General features: G+C 40.6%; 1 protein-coding gene across 1 annotated transcript in view; it reads left to right on the top strand.

Annotated features, from left to right (window-relative positions):
• Positions 1-21,226, top strand: part of ZEB1 (zinc finger E-box binding homeobox 1) — a 193,804-nt gene that overhangs the window by 108,948 nt on the left and 63,630 nt on the right. The window contains exon 2 of the mRNA XM_060006348.1: positions 6,836-7,036. Within this exon, the coding sequence (XP_059862331.1) occupies positions 6,836-7,036 (201 nt within the window). The remainder of the gene's footprint in view (positions 1-6,835; positions 7,037-21,226) is intronic.

Genomic DNA, 21,226 nt, shown 5'->3' with positions numbered 1-21,226 from the left:
TTTTACTGATACTTCAAAGATCTGGCTTTTGGATTGATTTATCAATTATATGGCTTCTCTACTTTTTGACTCAATAATTTCCATGTTTATATTTTTAATTTCTTTTCCACACTTTATTTGCATTTTGTCATACTGCCTGTGTTCCAGAAGTAACAAGTAATATAAATTAAAAAGCATCCTTTTATAAATGTAGAATTAACCTATGAAGGAAATATTAGTTATTAATAATTTAGTGTGAGTTATTTTAGTCCATATATTTTCCTCACCTGTTCGTGAGACTGAATTTACTTTAATCTGCTGAGAACTTTGCTGTTTAACTGTTCCACCAACCTTTTTGTGAATTGTACTAACACTGGCTGCAATAAGCTCTCTGGATGAGTGGGAGTTTTGATACGGCAGGACAAGGGGAAGGTCACTTGGGATGGCTCTTGTTGGGGGCCATAGACAGCAGACCCGTGGAGAGTGGGGGAAGGGCCAGAGTAAGGATGGAGAGAGGACCAAAGACGGATCCCATGGAAACCTAGTATTTTTTGTGTGATGAGAGAGGGGAGAAGACAAGTCAGCTTTCAGTCTATTAATAGCTGGTATCTGGAGGCATTGAAAACCACCAGCCCTTTTGCATGGGGTCAACTTCAGAATCATTGACTTTCACTGAAGTTACGTTTTTCAAATTACTTTGAAAATGTAAAAAGAGTCTATGCTTATTGTTCATTAGATACCCTAAGTTAAGAAAGATTTTACCTAGAGAGGAATTGAAATAACTTCCCGCAAAACTGGCTGAACCATTAGTGTTTATTAAAACCTCACATGTTCATAGGGCTTGGAGCGCTCTACGGTCACTGGGATGCCTATTTTTAAGGGACTTAAATATAAAATTAGATAATATACACATTGTACATTATTTACTAGATTACTTGTATGTTATATTAAATATGCATATTATATCATAACTTTATGCAGTAAATAATATAGATAGTAAGTTAATCTTATCTGTAAATCAGGTCAAAAGCCAGATTAACAAATACTGACGGTGTAGACTGAGCGTAGTGTTTATGGACAGCGTGAGCTCCTCTCTCTTGGAGTAGTATTTGCAGAAGTTTTCTATAACCTTATGAATTGTCAAATAACCTCTCCTTTCTATTTCGTGTGTTAATTTACAAGTTTCTTTATATGGTTGTCACTGCAGCTTTGTCTTCATTTTCCTGAATTATCAGTAACACTTAAATATACTCACTGACTTCACTGAGAAGAAAAGAAGTGTGGCCTCAGATTCAGTTCAGCAAATAATTCTGTACCTACCGTGTGGAAGGCAGTGAGTGTGCCAGGGACTCTGCTCAGGACAAGAAAAATACGTGACGTGACATCATTTCCGTCCCAGTGATGTCGAGGGGTAATGGAAGCACCTGTGCTGGTCTCCGCCTTTCTCTCCACGTTTCATGCACTCACGCCTAAGTCACATTGTTCTCAGCCTAGTGCAGACACGTGTAAAATATTCTGCTCCTCAGTCCAGCTATAATCTTGAGCAGACTTGCAGTGTACCTCTTTTTCTAGGTCTTTCTTAAATTATACCAGTAGGTTAGACTGATGTATATGGAAGAGTTTGTTAGAAGGAGTCTGTTAGTTTTTAAGGACCAGTCTTAGGTCTTTTCCTAAGAGAGATTTTATCTTTCTTTTCTGCCATGCGGATGAGTGTGTGTTGGGGGTTAGGTAGGAATGAGTGGGACATAGTTAAGCATGAAATACCCCTCCTCTGGACGGAAAAACACCTTTGTACATCCAAAACTATGTCGAAACGTGGCCTTACCTGTGGCTTTAACCGACACATGCCACCGCTGTCACCGGACAGGAACCGAAAACCTGTGTCAGACCTGACCACCGCCCACTCCCCTACCCACCCCTAGTCTCCCGCTTAACGTGCAGGAACCCAACCTGCTGTTCAGAGCAACTGTAGACAGTGTCTGGTGGGGTCTCTATTTGTAAAGCCTTCAGATATCTTCGTGATGGAAGTTGAGATTGTATTGCTCTCTTCTTGAACTGTCTTCGTCTAATGTAGCTAGTTCTTTTATTATTGTACATTACTTAAGAAACAGATACATAGAAGTTTAGCACAGTTGATGTGGTGCTACGTGCAATCAGTACTAAAAATAATGTGCTATATGCTAGTCTTTTAAAGTTTATTGATTATAATGATGATATTACCCCATGGTATACACTGTTTGTTATATTATTTTGAGATTCTAATGGTTAAAATTCTTTAGTCATTTGCAAATGTTTTTAGTGCCAAATTGTTAAGTTTGGGATTACAGGGTCCCAAAATAGGCTAGACACAAAAATACAAGTTTAAAAATATTTATCATTAGTGCAACCATCTTCTGTCAGCAGGCTTTGTATGTAGCAATAAAAGTATATGGGTTGTGGAATCAGGCAGACCAGGTTTGGAGACCAGCTTTTCCACTTAGTAGCTACATAACCTCAGACACGTCACTCAGCTACTTTTCTTGTCTATGAAAGGAAGCTGTAATAGTACCTACTTGTTAGGAACTGTTGTAAGCTTCAGTGAGATGTTGCTGATGCTGATGGTAACAGCAGGCACTTCTGCAGTCTTTACTGCCTACGAGGTGCTGCTCTAATAAGCACAGCGCGTTTCTAAGTCGGTAGCTCCTCCCAGCCGCCTTGTGCGGGGGACGCTGTTACACCTGGCGTTGATGGTAGCAAATGGCACGAACAGGAATCACCACCGAGAGTCAGCGTGCCCTTATCCCATTCTAGAATGCATTGAAAATGTTACTATTTTTATTGAAATTTAAATTCGTATTGTGTATTATAAATTATATTTAAAGATTTTAAAAAGCTGTTTACCTTTTCTGTTCCTTTGTCTTTTCTTTCTTAAAATGTTATTATTTCAATGAAAACTCAGAAGCGAGAGGTGATGATCACCTGTGATGGTTAATAATATTCCTCTCTTTAGATGTTACTTTTTTAGCCAAAGGGTGCAACAGTGTAGAGATATGGAGATGGATGGGCACAGTTGAGATCACTGACACTCTCACTGGCTATCAGAATTGATAAAGGTCCTGTATTACTCTCTTTGCTTTTTAGTGCTGGGGCTGTACTTTTGAGATTAGCTCTGTAGGTCCACCACAGGATAGATCCAGACACACAGGGAGGCTTGCCTGTTATCTGAATTACGATAATTAATGTAAGTGATTTGCACTCTTTTTTCTCTCCACTAAGTGACTTTGAAGCAGAAGACAGTGTGAAGTCTTGGAAAATAGTTATTGGTCTTTTTTCCATCTTAGCCAGCAAAATGTATTGCTCGTCTGGATTTTTCAAGTTTTATACCACTTCTTCAAAACATGCTCTAGGAAAATTCACAAGATAATAGTAAAATATATTGCCGTCTCTGTGGTTTGGTCATTTGGCTTATAATCTTCCATACCACAATGGCAGCTTGCACTGGGGGACAGGAAGGAGTTTTGCTAGAGTCCTGGACGGTGACAGGTGTTCTCAGAGGACTTCAGGCTACAGTTGACTCAGACAGAATAAAACAGCTCAGAGTAAAAAGAACTCAATGAAAACTATGAAGCACGCAAGTAAATATTTGAACCATAATGCATACATGTCTTAAAGCCCAATTTTTGGAAAATTTTCAAGCCTAGAATACTCTTAAATGTGCATGTAAATATCTAGGGTTGACCAAAAAAACCTAGAGCTAACAAAATTGATAATGATAAAACTAAACTGGAGTATACTTCATTAAAAGGCAAGAATAGCAGCAATATAAACCCATGGTCAACTCAAGACACTGAAGAAGCACTGAAACCTCCCTTCAGAAAATAGTAGGAATTTCAGCTGTCTGTGAATGTCCAAGCGCGATAAGAGCTTTGCAGTGAGCCGAACCTTCCGTGGCATCCAGGTCTAGTGGAATACAGAATCGATTAACCCTGAGGAAACACTAGCTGTGTTCTAAGTTTAGCTTGTGGCATAGAAATGCCTTTATATACTGTCCCAACTTTCAGTGACTTTAGTAAGTCATTCAGTAGGCTACTACTAAGGAGCCCTTGACAGTAAAAACAAAGCTAATAGCATTGCGCATCATTTGCCGGTAAGATCCCTCATTCAAACACACACACCTGTATCTTACTCTCAGTTAAAGGTTCGGTGGGAAACCCTTTTCCTCATTCAAACACACACACACCTGTATCTTACTCTCAGTTAAAGGTTCGGTGGGAAACCCTTTTCCTCATTCAAACACACACACCTGTATCTTACTCTCAGTTAAAGGTTCGGTGGGAAACCCTTTTCCTCATTCAAACACACACACACCTGTATCTTACTCTCAGTTAAAGGTTCGGTGGGAAACCCTTTTCCTCATTCAAACACACACACCTGTATCTTACTCTCAGTTAAAGGTTCGGTGGGAAACCCTTTTCCTCATTCAAACACACACACACCTGTATCATACTCTCAGTTAAAGGTTCGGTGGGAAACCCTTTCTCTCATTCAAACACACACACACCTGTATCTTACTCTCAGTTAAAGGTTCGGTGGGAAACCCTTTCCCTCATTCAAACACACACACACCTGTATCTTACTCTCAGTTAAAGGTTCGGTGGGAAACCCTTTTCCAACTGCAGACTGTCCTTTGAGAATCACGCTCTTTACCCACACACACAGTTTCACAATTTGCATTGCTCCTGGTGTGGCTGGAGTGCAAGGAATTCCCCGTGTTTCCATATCTACTTAATAAGTTTTCCTTTGACTCAGCAGTTCCACCCCTACTAATGTATCTGACAAATGTATTTAAGGAATGTCCAAAGATACATTTACAAGAAAATTTATTATGATGTTGTTGACATACTTAAACACTGGAAACAAACTAAATTTTGTCCACAGGTGATTGGTTAGGTTCTATCTGTTACAGTGAAATGCTCTGTAGCCATCCAGAGGAAAATGGGAAAGCTCCACAGATGCTCACATAGAAAAGCTTCCAGGATATGTAATTAAGTGGCAAAAAACTAAGTGGCAGAACAGTGTAATGTGATCCCATATGTGTGTATTTTAAGTATGCACACATACACTTATATATAGGATTGATATTAAATGATATGTATGTGTATAAGGTGAGGTCTGTGTTACAATTAAATAGGATAAGGTATGTAAAATGCTTAGTATCGTGCCTGCCTAGTGCATAAAGTAATTAATAAACCTTGCTGTTATTGTTACCTTGAAAGAGTGAGTTGAGGAAGGAAAAATTGGGAGAGGGGGATTTTACTAATTTTACATGTTTTGTATTGTCTGAATTTTTTACATGTATTACTTTTACATTAAAACTAGAGAGAAAACTATTTGCTCTTGGGGCAAGATCTGGGAAACTGTATTCACACTGAAGTATTACAGACACAACAATACTTGACACTTTTCTTCAGATATGGAAGAATTCCCAGTGGGCAAAAGAGTAACTCCAGTACCGTCTTGGACAGAGGGCTTTTCCCAGGGTCTGTCAGAGCAGTTTTGGAGACGTGGTTATTAGTTCTCACCTTGACATACACATCCATGCTTTTGATTGTGTTTCTTCTTTTGTGTTCTTGGGTGTGTGTGTGTGTATGGGAAGGGGTATGTGTGTATATATATATATATACACAGACATGTCGTTTTAAGCGTTTAGGTGATTATCTTCTTTCAAGAAAGCTTGGAAAATTTAAGGAAGAAATGGAAAGAATAACTGGAAGTGATTGTTGCTTAGCTACGCAAACAAAGCTTTCTTTTTTCCCCTTCCTCTCACACTTACCTTAGCAAGTAAGAATCACCCGGCTAATTGTTGAAAAGAGGTATTCCCGTGACCATACCCCATGAGGTTCTAAATAATTTATCGCATTAGAGTGACTACTACAAGGACTCTAAAGAAAAAATATTGCCTATACTATATAAGTTGTTTTGGTTCTGTGAGCTGTAGTTATTCAGAATTATTATATGTCTTTATAATGCTGGTGTGTTAAAGTTTATTGAAGCTCATTAAAAATGTGGAAAGGGTGCCCGTTTGAAAACTAAATGTCATGGTCTTTTTTCCTTCAGAATGATGGACTTATGTATAAACATTACTTAAATCATGTCTTAATTATGTGGAAATTTGGTTAAATTGGTTGATTCTTTCTAAAGTCAGTGTGGAATTAATAGGAAATGCATGGGCCTAATTGACAATTTGAAAATACCTTCATTGTGTTAAACTTGATGATGCATTTCTATTTTATTAGGAGAGATGAACTCTTTTCTTAAATTGCAATGCTTTAAAGATTTGAAGTCCTTGTTCTACATAAGCAGCGTCATGTCATATAAACTCATTACAATTGGAGAAGATGTTTGATGTAGTGGTTAAGAACACAGAATATGGAACCAGACTCCTAGGGTTCAGATCCCCACCCTGCCACTTCCTAGATGTGTGGTCTTGGACAAGATACTTACCTTCCCTGTGCCTCGGTTTCCGCTTCTGTAGAACAGGGATATAAGCAGTAGGCGGTAGGTAGATCCTGTGGTCATGGGGCTGCTAAAAGGTTTTTGGAAGAATTGGCGAGTTACTCTCCGTAAAACGCCCGTGCGCATAGCTAAGCATTTAATAAGCATGGCTACTGTTACTTGCCTTTTTGTCCACCTGGTATCTAGGAAGTGCTGTGTGTGTGCATGTTATCAAAGAAATTAGCTGCTTACATTTTACAGTCTAAAACTATTACTGAACACCAAAGTTTTAAGTACTTCTTAAAATTTCTTTGTACTAAGGTGTGAAAACCAGCTTTTGTACTAATTGGTTTTGATTATTTGTTTCTTGTTTGTATTACAGTTACAAACTATAATACTGTGGTAGAAACAAATTCAGATTCAGACGATGAAGACAAACTCCACATTGTGGAAGAAGAAAGTATCACGGATGCAGCAGATTGTGAAGGTGGCGCCCCAGAGGACGGCCTGCCGACAGACCAGGCAGTGCTGCCTGGGAGCAGCGCAAGGGAAGGGAACGTGAAGAGCTGCTGGGAAGACGATGGTGAGTGCCGTTTTTCTGGTAATGTTCTATTCTCTGGATTTTTTTTTTTAACATCTTTATTGGAGTATAATTGCTTTACAGTGGTGTGTTAGTTTCTGCTTTATAACAAAGTGAATCAGTTATACATATACATATGTTCCATATCTCTTCCATCTTCTTTTAAAAAATACATTAATTGAAACGATAAATTGGATGAAAAGTTTGAAATGAACTGTAATTTATTTGCTGTTAATCAGTAGAACGTCTCCTTCTACTTACCAAAAAGTACATTCTAAAGTCAGTGTGGAATTAATAGGAAATGCATGGGCCTAATTGACAATTTGAAAATACCTTCATTGTGTTAAACTTGATGATGCATTGCTATTTTATTAGGAGAGATGAAAGTTATTTTGACCATAACTTGCATGTAATATATTGATCCATATAATATATTGAATTTTGGTAGTTTTTTAAAAACCAGAATCAAGCTTTCCCTATACTGTTGATGTAATTGAACCTATCTTTAATTTCATACTGTGACCTCAAATGAAGAATCTACTTAGAAACCAACAAAGTATATTTTGGTATAGTAACATTATAAGATAATTCAGTGTGCAAAAATCCCAAATGCAGGTAAATCATGGGAATATTGTTAGTGTTTGTAAGCATCTCCCTCCCTCTCTCTCCCTTTTTTCTCTCTCTCTCTCTGTCTCTCTCTCTGTCTCTCTCTCTGTCTCTGTCTCTCTCTCTCTCCCTCTCTCCCTCCCTCTCCCTCCCTCCCTCCCTCTCTCTCCCTCCCTCCCTCCCTCTCTCTCCCTCCCTCCCTCCCTCTCTCTCCCTCCCTCTCTCTCCCTCTCTCTCTCTCTCCCTCCCTCCCTCTCTCTGTCTCTCTCTTATGGTTCTTTCACTTGCTTTAAATTTCTCCCCGAGTGAACCCTTTACAAAAGTAAAGCATGGTTGAGTGGAAGGAGCAGTGAAAGCAAGGAGCCCCCACTAGTGCCCTTGCAGTGAGCGAGCATTGTGTCTAACCTTCCTCCCCATCTGTCAGATGAAGGTGCTTTTTCTTCCAGCTCTAAAATGTCTCCTTTCTACTTTTCCCAATAAACTATTTAGCCTGTCTTGTGAGAGTTTAAGCAACAGTGGGATAAAAAGAGAAGGATGTGGCCGTGGCAGCTGTTGTGAATTAGAGGGATCGGGGGAGGGTCAGGCTCGGGGCATCAACCGAGGCAGAGAGGAGCAGGTGAAGGGACCAAGTTCAAGGTCAGGCAAAGAGAAGCTGCCCAGCAAGATTCAAATTCAGGGAAATCATCTCAACAGGATATCAAAACTCAGGCTAGACAGTCAGGGGAAATGGGTCAGGTATGCAGGCCCAAGAATCTGGGTGACCAAATGTGGAAGCTGAGATAAGAGTCCAAAGAGTAGGCACAGGGTGACAGGAGTTAACAAATTTTATAGCTAACAGAGGACCTCTGGAATCACGTAATCAGCCCCTTGTTTTACGGCGTTACTCATCTGTCCATTCAGCAGCTCTGCAGGAATGGGGTTGCAAACTGGAGTAAGACTGTCTCTGTGTGAAAAGTGCTTACAGTTTAATGTGGGAGAGGGAAGTAAGTCACAAAGTCATTATAGTTCGATGTAGGTGTAAATTTAAGAGTTATGTGGAAACACGAGGAAGGAACACCTACACCTGAGAGAGGAGAAGTCCTAGAAGGATTTCCGAGTGAAACAGTGCTGGGCTTGAGTCACAAAGGACCAGTAGAGGTTCAGCAGGCAGAGGAGAGGCACAGGAGGTGGTTTTGCAGCAGAAGGCGCGACATACGTTGGAACCACAAAGATTTGAACAAATGGGGTTGGCAGAAAATGAGCTCAGAGAAGTAAACAAGGGAAACACTATGAAGGGCATCATGTGCTAAGTCAAGGAATTTGAACTTTATCCTGGAAGCTATGAGAATAACAGCACTGATATGTACTTTAGAAATAAGTCTGGTAGCAATATGGAAAAAGAATCCTGGGAACAGGTGTGTCTAGAGGCAGGAGGTAGTGTCCTCAGTAAAGAGGCGTAATAGTTCAGGCAGTGATGAGAGTTTTGGAACTAAAGAAGTGGGCCTTGGGATGGGAATAAGAGGGAGAGAGTTGACAGAAACGTAGGGGGTAAAATATATTAAATTTGGTTGATTCCATGTAATTCTGTGTAATTGAGAAAGAAAGGCTGACATAACTCCCAGGTTTCTGGAAAGTAGAACCCAGAGAAGTTAACTTGCTTATTCATTATCACAGTTGGTTAACAGCAGGGCTGATAACCTGTTAAATTGTAATACTGAGCTCAGAAATTGGGGGAGCAGCTGTTTCTTAAGTATTTACTGTTGGTAGCCAGAACTGATCCATTGGTGTCATTGATATGAAGTCTTAATACAGAAGCAAGAAGGAAATGATTTGTCTGGAAAAGGGGGAGATCAAGAGAATGAGATAGAGGTAAAAAGAAAGATGAAAAAATCAATGAAGAGGTTCTGTTTCTGGGAATACATTCGGATAGATTATTTGGACCAGTGTTCTCACTGAAAATAACTAATGATATTAAATTTTTAAATAAAGAAAGAAATCTTCTTGAAAGATTTAAAGAGCTAACTAGATAGTAAGACATTAACAGATTATATATCTAAGTGGATACAGGAAGCCATAGAGGTCAGCAGAGCACAGCATAGAAGACTCTTTGGCCTCGAGGACATTTGCCTCACAAGGGTAACCTAAGATGTGGTTTTCAGGCCTCTGAGAAGAAACAAAGCCTTGGACCACCAAAGAGTTAGTAGCAGATCCTCCCCTAGTATGGACTACATCCTGACTATGATGAACTAAAAGCAAACCCTCTACCACCCCTACCATCCTCAGGACTTAGCAAACAAAATTGCCTTGACTAGGGATTGGGGGAATGGAGGATTGTCTCTGAGAAACAGTAACCACAAGCTGTCATGCATTGATTTATAGCTCAGATTCACATCACTGGGCAGCCTGATAAAGTTCAAGCCATAATTGAGTCCAAAGTGGACCTGCTGCCCTACCCATAGACACCAAGCAGAAGCAAAGCCAGATCTTTTGGAGGAGCATACCTTCATCGTAGCACTATAGAAGTTTCCCAGATAATTCAGCAAGAGGACAGCAATGTGAGTGAGAACTACCAGAAACAAAAGGAAGCAGAAACTGACCCATAAGGACTTTAACTATCTGATACAGATTATAAAATGACTGTCATGTTTAAAGAAAACACATGCAAACTTGAAATTACCTGCTGTGGTAGAATAAAATACAGTAGAATCAACAGATTTTAAGAACCAAATATAACTGCTAAAAATTAAAAGAATAGAATAATAGAAATTCAAATTCAAAGGATAGGTATAACATTAAAGTAAACAGAGCTGAAGAAAGAATTAATGAATTGGAATATAGGGGGAAATTTATACTAAATGTAACTCAGAGAGACAGACAGAAAAATCCTGATAAGAGACATGAAGGATAGAATAGAAGTTTCTTCTACTCTTAATTCTAGGAGAAGAGAGAACAGGGAAGCAGCAGTATTTGAAGAGATAATGGCTTAGATTTTCTTCAGTCTTGATGAAGGACACCAGACCACAGATTCAAGAAGTTCAGTGGATCTCAAGAAGGATAAATAAATCTATCCCCAGTCACATTATGGTGAAATTACAGATTATCCAAGACAAAAATAAAACTCTTAAAAGTAAACCCCCCAAATTCAGATTATGTTTGAGAGGGTGGCGGTTGGACCGACAGCTGAATTCTCTGTAAAAACAGTGGAAGCCAGACATAGTGAAAAGATGCCCACCAATACAGAATTCTGTACTTCACAAGATATCTTTTAAGAAAGGAGGTGATGATTTCAGACAACTTTCAGGCAATGAAAACAGAAAATGTGTTCTCAGTAGACCCTTATTTAGGCGTGAAGAGAGAAATCCTTGTTAGAGGTCTGAGGTGTAAGAAGAGCAGAGAAAATGACAAGTACATGGTAAAGATAGATAAACAAATAGTATTTCCCGGGCTTCCCTGGTGGCGCAGTGGTTGAGAGTCCACCTGCTGATGCAGGGGACACAGGTTCGTGCCCTGGTCCGGGAAGATCCCACATGCCGCAGAGCGGCTGGGCCCGTGAGCCATGGCCGCTGAGCCTGTGCGTCCAGAGCCTGTTCTCCGCAACAGGAGAGGCCACAACAGTGAGACGCCCACGTACGGCCAAAAAAAAAAAGTATTTCGCATGAAAATACTCACCAAAAAAACGGGTGTAGCTAAATTTATTTCAGATGATGTTGACTTGAAGGTTAAAAGCATTATTATGGATAACAGGATCAGTTTATAATGGTGAAAGATTAAATTCACTGATCAGATATTATTTTAAATGTGTTTGTACCTAATAACAAGGCCTCAAAAATATATGAAGAAAAAATAGGCAATCTACAAAGAGAAAAAGACAAATATACAGTCATTGCTGAGGATTTAACATACCTTGGTTAGTCATTGATGGAATAATCACACAAAACCAATGAGGATACGGAAGATTTGAAAAGATATACGGACAGTGTACTTAGTAATTGCAAAATAAGTATTTTTTCAAGCTATTTGGAATATTTGTAAAAATTGAACATATACGGGGTCATAAAGCAAATCTCAACAAATTTCAAAGGATAAAATCATACAGAGCATGTTCCTTGAACACAATACAATTAAGCTATGAAATAAGATACATAGAATATTATGTTTGGGAGTTTTAAGGAATACACTTGAATGTATGTTCATGGATCAATAAAGAGATCATAATGAAAATGAAATATTTTGAACTGAATGGTAAAAATATTCTATATCAGAATTTGTAGGATGTGGTTAAAGCAGTTTCTAGAGGAAAATTTAGAGCTTTAAGTACATATTTTAGGAAAGTTTCTGGCTAAAAGTTAATGAACTAATAAGCATCTATCTTAAGAAATTAGAAAAAGAACAGCAAACTGAGTTGTTTGAAAGTAAAAGAAAAGAAAACAAAATAAGTACAGTTAACTCTTGAACAATGTGAGGGTCAGGGTGCCGACCCTCCTTGCAGCCTAGTCAGCCCTCCGTGCTTGCAGTTCTCCCCCAACCACGTGTGTGGTCCCCGCCATGTGTACTGTCCCCCCCATGCCTGCAGTCCCTCAGCGCATGCAGGTCCCCCCCGTCCGTGCAGTTCCTCACCCATGGATTCAGTCCACTGCAAATAGCTTAGTGTTGTAGTATTTACTACTGAAAAATGTCAGCGTGTAAGTGGACCTGTGCGGTTCAAACCTGTGTTGTTCAAGGATCAACTGTAATATAAAATTGAAAATAAACCTACAGGGGGCTTCCCTGGCAGTTCAGTGGTTAAGAGTTTGCCTTCCAATGCCGGGGGTGCAGGTTCGATCCCTGGTCGGGGAGCTAAGGATCCCACATGCCTTGCGGCCAAAAAACCAAAGCATAAAACAGAAGCAATATTGTAACAAATTCAATAAAGACTTTAAAAATGGTCCACGTCAAAAAAAAATTTTTTTTGAAAAAAACTAAACCTACAGTACAAAAAATCAACATAAGCAAAACTTTATTCTTCAAAAACATTAATATTTACAAAGCTTTGATGAGATTGATCAAGGAAAAAATAAAATATAAATAGCTAAAGTCAAGAATGAAAGAGTGGACATAACTACAGATACTACAGACATTAACAAGTTTACAGGGGAAATGTGGGACAGGATATTAGAAATTCTTAGCCAAAACTGGCTCAGGAAGAATTGGAAAACAGGAATAGTTCTATAACCTCACCACAAAGGAGTGGTGAAGATATGGAGCAGCTGAGACTCGTAGGATTGCAAATGCTGTGCCACCCGGGGAGGCAGCTTGGCAGTTTATTATAAAGTTAAGTATACACTTAGCATATGACCCAGCAATCCCACTCCTGGGTATTTTCCCTAGGAAAACTTGTACACTGATGTTAGAAGCTCTATTCATAAGTTCCCAAAATTGGAAGCAACCCATTGTCCTTCAACAGGTGAAAGTGTAAGGAAACTGTAGTACACCCATGAAATGGAATACTGCTCAGTGATGAAAAGGGACAGGCTACTGATCAAGCAACAACTTGGATGAATCTCAAAGGCCTTACACTAAATGAAAGAAGCCAATCTCAAAAGGTTGTATACTGTTTGGGTCCACGTACCTTACATTTTCAAAAGGACAGACTGTATGCTGGGTAACAAATCAGTAGTTGCCACGGGCTAAAGGGTAAGTGTGACCATGAAGGGATAGACAGCACCAGGGGGTGTCGGGGATAACAGGACTGCTCCGTGTCCTGTTTGTGGTGGTGGTCACATGAGTCTACATGTGTTAAAGTTCATAGAACTGTACACCAAAAGAAAAAACAGTAAATTTTTCTACATGATAATTTGATATGTGTACATATGTATATATAGAGAGAAATTTTTTCCTCCTCTACAAAGAAAACTGGCCCAAATGACATCACTGGTAAATTCTTCTAAATATTCAAGGAGATAATAATTAGAATTTTAGACAGTGCTTCCAAAGACTAGTGTAAGAGAGAAGATTCCCCAACTCTTTAAATGAGGCTAATCTTGATACCAAACCAGATAAGTATAAGAAAGGAAAGTTACAGACTTGCTCAGAACACAGGCACGGAAATCCCAAACAAGACATTAGCGATACAGTATACATGCATGTACGTGTATGAAATGCAAGGTCAGAATAACATTTAAAACAACTTAGGGACTTCCCTGGTGGTCCTGTGGTTAAGACTTCACCTTCCAATGCAGGGGGTGCAGGTTCCATCCCTGGTCAGGGAGCTAAGAGCCTACATGCCTTGTGGCCAAAAAACCAAAAAATATAAAACAGAAGCAATACTGTAACAAACTCAATAAAGACTTTAAAAATGGTCCACATCAAAAAAATATCTTTACAAAAATCAATATTTAAAAATACCACTTTAACCCAGACTTAAGGAGAACACTCGAAATTCACTTCAACAGACACAGAAAAAAAGTGTTTATTAAAACTCAGTACCTGTGAATGGATATAATAAAAACTAATGAAGTAGGTACTTCCTTGATCGAAGGAAGTATGTCTATGTAAAGTCTATCACAGACATCACGCTTAACGACAGAATGATGAGAACATTTCCTTGGTGATTAGGACGTTCACCGCTCTCCTCAGCCTTCTTCTGGAGGTGCTGCCCACACAGTAAGACAGAACAGACACAGAAAGATAGCAGGTAAGAAGGAAAGAGCACCTCTCACTATCTACAGATAGTACAACTGTGTATATCAAAAAGAATCTACAGATAAATTATTAGTACTAGTAAGAGAGTTTGACAAATTTGCTGACTACAAATGATATACTGAATTTAAAGTCATCCTTATACGTCAGCAAGAGTTAAAAAATGAAAATAGATGTGGAAGAGCACACGAACAAATTATAAGCCCTTATCAGAGGCATTAGCAAGTACCTCAGCGCATGGAGCAGTGTATCATGTCCATGGGTCAGAAGACTCCATCTTCTTTTACCTACACTCCAGACTTTATTTGGATCTCACGGGTTTTCCCACTCATGTCCTCCTGTTCCAGGGTCCAGTCCAGGGCACACATTGCATTTGGTTTGGTCTCCTTAGTCTCCTCCGGTCTGTGACGGTTTCTCATCTTTCCTTGTTTCTCGTGACCTGACAGTTTGAGGAGTACTGGTCAGGTACTTGCAGAACATCCTTCAATTTGGGTTTGTCTTGATATTTTTCCATAATTAGACTGAGGGTGTGGGATTTTTCAGAGAATAACGTGGTAAAGTCTTTTTTTATTCGAGTATAGTTGATTTACAATGTTGTGTTACTTTTGGGTGTGCAGCAAAGTGAATCAGTTATACATCTACATATGTCCATTCTTGTTTTTTTTTTAATTCTTTTCCCATATAGGCCATTATGGAGTATTGAGTAGAGTCTCCCAGTCCCCTGTGCTACACAGCAGGTCCTTATTAGTTATCTATTTTACATTTAGTAGTGTGTCTGTGTCCCGGAATCACTGTGATTTTTAACCTGGCGTCTGAGGAGCCTGGCCAGCAGGCTCGTGGGCAGAGGGAGGGAGGGAGGGAGGGATCCGCAGACATGAAGCCAGAGAGGCAGTGAGATGCCAGAGCACTGAGAGGTCTTAGAAGCTACTGGACACACTCGTACTCTTGTTAAAATGAGGAGACATTAGAAGAATTTGAATGGAGACGTGGTGTGGTTTGATTTTCATTTCACAAGGAGCACTCTGGCTGCTGTATTGAGAATAAACCCTAGAGGTCAGGGGTAGGGACACAAAGACCGGCACAGAGTTATTACAATACTCCAGGGCAGTGACTTGAACCAGGACAGTAGAAGTAAAGGTGGTGAGGGGTACCAAATTCTGGTTATACTTCGAAAGTAGAGTCACTAGGGTTTATTGATGGATTATATCAGGATTGTGAGAGGAAGAGGGGTTTAAGATGATCCCATGGATTCTTCCATTTTACAGTTAGGTTTGGAGGGAGCTGATTATGACACATTTATTACTCGTAATCTTGTTGGAACCAGTCCCACTTGTATCTGTTTTTGAGTCTGATTCTGTCTTTTGTCCTGTCCATTTTCCTCTGTCATCCAGAAGTGTGATGAGTAGGGCCAACGACACACCTAGTGGCACTAGCTTTCTTCTGTTGTCATCACTCTCTAAACCACCACTTTTTAAATAAACTTATTCAACCATTTTTTAATCCATCCATGTCTTCAAAAATAAATATCATATGAGATCATGCCTCCTAGTAGTACTTTAAAAAATGGATATGAGGCCAGTTTATATGACTTTTTTTCTTTGAACCCATTCCGAATGCTAGTGGTCAATGTTTTCTTTTTCTTCTTAAGTGCAGACAACATAGTACCTTTATAATCTATTCTAGAAAACATTCTCAGGATGGAAGTTAAATATCTCTGATCTGTAGTTTACAAAAGAAAGTCAAAGGTAGACTATGCAAATTGAATGACTTTGTCCATATCTCCTAATCTCCACTGTTACTCGCAGATCATAACCAGTGATCAGGTCAGTGATTTATCTTCAAAGTCTTCTATATTTTCTGAAGATAATTTTGTATGAGCCAGGAGACCAAGAGTTCCCGTACAGTGACGTATCTATCATGAGTTTGATTCTCTTTTGCTTCTTGAACTTCATACTTTCTGGAAGAGAAGATCAAAACTAATTCTTTTAGTTCCTGGCTGCCTGTGGGATTTGAATCCAGACTCTGCAACATGACAGACCAGGGCCGGTACGGCCCAGCTCCACCACGTCTTCCCAGGCTTGGAGTGGTACCACGCCCTGTGTCCAGCCCGTTCCTCTAAGCTTCCGTATCCTGTCCCCTCTCCTGGGCGTCCTTCTGTCCTGTCTGTCTCCTCCTCTGTGAAACATTGTCTGACCCCCGCAGACACAGTAAGTGTCAGCAAAGCTGCGTCTGTCTGTCACTCTCCCACATCGTGCTGTGACTGACTGACCACTCTGTTCCACCAAACACTCCTGAGGCCACACACTGTATCATATTGACCTCTGTCTGTGACCATTAACGCCTAGTACGTATTAGATGCTTAAGAAATCTCCTGCAAGTGAGTGAATGAGTTAAGACGTAAGACGTTTTCCTTCTTTTATTTTTAATCTTCATCAGTTATACCATCAGTTTCAAGAAAATGTTTTTCCCTTCCTTGCTTTCCTTAACATTTTGAGAGCTTTAGTTCTTCTTCATTTTTTATCTTCCTGACACTATTTGGACCTTATGTTGCCTAAACTCCTGTATTCATCCTTGGTTATGTGACATTCTTTCTGCTCTTTGTAAATTTACTTTTGAAATCTGAGCAACCTGGAAGCTCCATCTGGGTGGCACTTTGCTTTCTTTCTTTTCTTAAACTTTTCTTATATAAAATATGAATAGAGATTAAGGCGTTTTCTTGGCTGGCCCATGTATAAGGCATCTAGGAAGTAGTAAAATAAGATAATCACTTAATCCTTTATCAACTGTTTTAAAAAGAACTATAGAGACTTCTGGTAAGACGGAATAGATATACTTTTCCCTGTTTCTTCTGCTAAGTGCAGCCAAAACCTGTGGATACTACATGTAAACAAGAAGACTCTGGAAGGTAGGTGGAGGGAAGAAGGCAGGCTCGTTGCCTCAGGTCCTGAGGAACAACCCAGCAGTGAGTCCCCTGGGCTTTCTCTCAGCCATGTGTCCCTCGTGGATCAGAACCTCAACACCTGGTAAGCAGGCGGCTTGTGGACACTACCTGCTCTAGTCCAGCCACGGGAAGACGGCAGCCCCACTGCCCACCCTCACCAGCAGAGGCTAGTGGGGAGCCCAGCCTTCCACACTCACTGAAAGGAACCTCCCCCCATGGTGATGTCAGAGACCAAGTAGGGAGCTGGGACTTGGGTCCCCACTCAGCAGCAGTGACCATGGAAACACTGTGGAAACTACGTGGGAGCCTGGCCTTCCATCCCATCGCCCGCAGTGGTGACAGGCATCTGACCCGCTCGTGCTAGGAAGCCTGGTGGAGACTGAAGGCGTCCACCCCCGCCCGCAGGGCCAGCGGAAGCCACGTGGAGCGGAGCGCGGTGATGAGACGCCTCGCCCTTCTCAGCCCGAGCGGGATCAGGAGAGCCTGGCCGGGGCCTGGACCCCACCCGCTCAGCCGGAAAGAGCAGCGCCTCTCCCCAGGTGCAGAACAGAGGCTGAGGGAGGAGCCCGCACCTCCCCCGCCACGGCCCAGGATGGGAGCGTGCCCGCCTCCCCACGGGAGATCCCGGGTCTCCGTCTCCCTACAGAATAGCTGAATATCTAGGTGTCATTCAAAACTCATTTGTCACACTGAGAGCCAGGAAAGTTTCAACTGAAGTAGAAAAGACAGTCAACAGACACCAGCACTGAGGTGACAAAGGTGCTAGAATTACCTGACGTGGGCGGTCACGTGATAAAAGTGCTTCAACTCCCAATTGTGAGCATGCTTCAAGCTAAAAGATAGTCTTCACAAAGAAACAGAAAATACGAGGAAGCACCAGGCGGAAAGTTTAGAACTGAGAAATACAGTAACTGAAACTCAGAACCTCAGCACGCAGACTCTGTAGCCGCGTGGAAGGATGGGAGGAGAATCAGCGAGGTTGCAGCTGGAACAGGAGAGTCGTCCAGCGTGAACAACAGAAGGAGACAGACCGCAAAAAGAACAGAGCCTAAGCAACTCCTTTGGATCTGCTGTGCCTGTCATCAGAATTGCAGGAGAGAAGTACGAGGAAGGGCCTGAAAAAGTATTCAGAGAATTAATGGCTGAAATTTTCCAAAATGTGGCAGAGGACACGCACCCACACCCCAAACAGGATAAATCCAAAGAAACCCAGGCCAAGATGCATCGTAGGCTATTAACTCCAGAAAGCTAAAGCCAAAGAAAGAATCCTGAAGGTAGAGAGGAGACGCCTTTACCTTTAGGGGAAAACAGTTTAAGTGACAGACTGCTCATAGGAAACCATGGAGCCACCCAGAAACAGGGCACCTCAGCTGCTGAAGAGAAGAATTGTCAGCCTGGAGCTCTGTATCCTGAAAAGAGATCCTTCAAGGATGCGGAAGAAATCAGGACACTTTCAAATGAAGAAACACGAAGAGGGTTTGTCCCCAGCACACCTACGCTAAGTGAATGGCTAAAAGCAGCTCTCTGAACAGAAAGGAAGTGATAGAAGAGAAATCTTGGGACATCAGGAAGGAAGAAAGCGCAATGGCAAGAGTGAACGTATGACTACATGCAGTAGAATATCCTCTTCTGGATTTTCCAGTTACGTGTGATGACAAAGCAAACAACATGAGTGTGGGTAGGAAAAATTAATGAGACAGAGTACATATCAACACTTTCTAATTTGTATTGTGTACAAGCTACCTCAAGTTCTGTTTGACCAAATCTTATGGTAAATTTGATACTCAAATCATAGGGTATTGAGAATTACACGTTAATTCCTACCTGAACATAACTATTTTCATTTGAGCCATTATTGTTCAAGATGCATTGTTTAGAGAACATATGTTAAAGAGACACTGAAAACTACTTAAAACTCCTCTGAAGAAAAAACCCTCAATTTGGAGATACATTCCTTTCATAAATAAACTATATTTCTAAACCAACATAAAGGGCTAATTTCTAGGCTTTACCGTAACTAATTAAATAAGTAAATAAAGGTTTATGTGTGTCACACCATGTTCAAAACAATCTTGCCTGACCAAGTAGAACAAACCAATAAACATAAAGCCGTTCTTTTGACAAATAGTTTAGACCAAAGTGAAGAAACAGTATCAGCCGCTGAAAGCCTCCAGTCTGGATAACTCTGGCCTTCCACCACGTAAAGATACCCTTTCCCACTGCTGGAGTTTAGGATTTCATCTGTGGAAAGGGGCGCAGCAGGTTTGCAACACTGCCCAGCAGTGCAAGGCCACCAAGACTTTGTGCTGGAATATTGGTTCAGAATAAATAAATTAATTTAACTTCATGACGTTCCAGGTTAGTAACGGTTACTGGTTTATTCAGTTGGCTACCATTGAGGCCCTTAATCATGCCTTCAAATGAAAGTTCATGTAATGAGGCCTCGGGTCCAGAGCACTTCTACCCTTGAACTGTTTTATGGCTCCTCAAGGCGGTCCTTGTGGCTGAATTTGAAAAATTATCTGTCGAATTGGACCTGGTTGACCAAACCAGCCTGATCCTGGAGCAGAAGCAGAACACGTGAGTTACGGCCAGTGGAGCTCACTCCCAGAGGCAGACAGTCCCCCTGCCTGGTCACCGTTTCTCTCAGGAGGCCCAGCTCCACTGCTGGTCTGTGTTCTTTACTTTTTTGGTGCATCCTGTTAATAAACTGCTACCCAGTGTGACAAAACAAACAACAAAAACAAGGAAGGAAAGCCACAGGAGCCGCACCATCTACGCCAATTGTTACTTTAAAGACTTTTAAGAAAAAGGGGAAACAGTAAAGAAGAAAGCAGTCAGTGACATTTAGCTGTGCCAGAGACCAGCACATGAAACTGATACACCGCTGCAGCAGAGTGCAAATCAAGAGTCTAAATATATTGGAAAATATATGCTATCGAGATGTTAATTATGCATTAAGCTCCTTTAAAAATCTCTTCTTATCTGGGAGTGAAATCTCAAGTTCTTAGATTATAGAGAAGACGCAATAGTTTCATCGTAGATACTAAATTAACTAGGACATGTTCACTTCTAAAAATGAAATTTCTAGATTCTTTAAGCCCTGTTGTTTTAAAATACTATAAACGACATTTTTTTTTGTAGGGAAGATAGTGTAACCTGGCAGTGTTCCAACATGTTGTACTTATCTGACAAGAGTTTCTTGTGGTTCAGACAAAAATTCTCCTGCTTGTGTCAGTTAAACGTTCTTAAATGTATACACTCTTAACTTTTGGGACACCTGTTTTATAGGCCCCTCATTTTTTTAGCTTTTAAAAAGTATATGAAACTAATCCAATAGTATAAAATATTGTTTAATAGATTGGCTATTTCTTAATGCTTTAAAATTGCTGAGTTTAACAAGTGATCCCAAGTAGTAGCGACTTAACCATTTTTCTGCTTGAAGTTTTTTAAACTCTGTAGAAATGTACATGTTTACAAAAATGCCAGGTCAGTGAAAACTTCTCTAAAATAAAAACATCTGAAATTCTGATCTTGTAGTCCATAGCAATAAGGCTCTCTTGAATACAAGTTGTAATAAAATAAGTAATCTGTGCAAACAGTGCATCAATCACTATATAACGCATTATCGAGCCAAATTATCCTCATGTCTCAAGATTCAGCCTGACCTACTCTTTGGAAACTTTTCAGCCAAGGATGGTGTGTGATGTGGACAAAGCTGCCCCGCGGCTCCGTGCCGTCACTGTACTCTGTGCCTCTCGAGCGCCTCTTTTGCGTCTGTAAAATGAAAAGACTGGGCCAGATGACCACGGAGGTACTTCTTAGCTCTGCTTATAAGGGGATCCCACTCCATTTGCGCTAATATGCAACCGTAGTATTTAAGTGCCTCTAAATACCTAAGTGTTAAGAGACAGCCCTGGCGGAGGAGCCTGGGCTGTGCCCACAGTGTGAGCCTCAGCCGTGCCCTCTGCCCTCCTGCAAATCCCGGC

The sequence above is a fragment of the Delphinus delphis genome, chromosome 2 (assembly GCF_949987515.2).
Source record: "Delphinus delphis chromosome 2, mDelDel1.2, whole genome shotgun sequence".
Taxonomy (NCBI): Eukaryota; Metazoa; Chordata; class Mammalia; order Artiodactyla; family Delphinidae; genus Delphinus; species Delphinus delphis.
The sequence above is the reverse complement of the archived record's forward strand: the minus strand, read 5'-3'. Positions and strand labels throughout refer to the sequence as shown.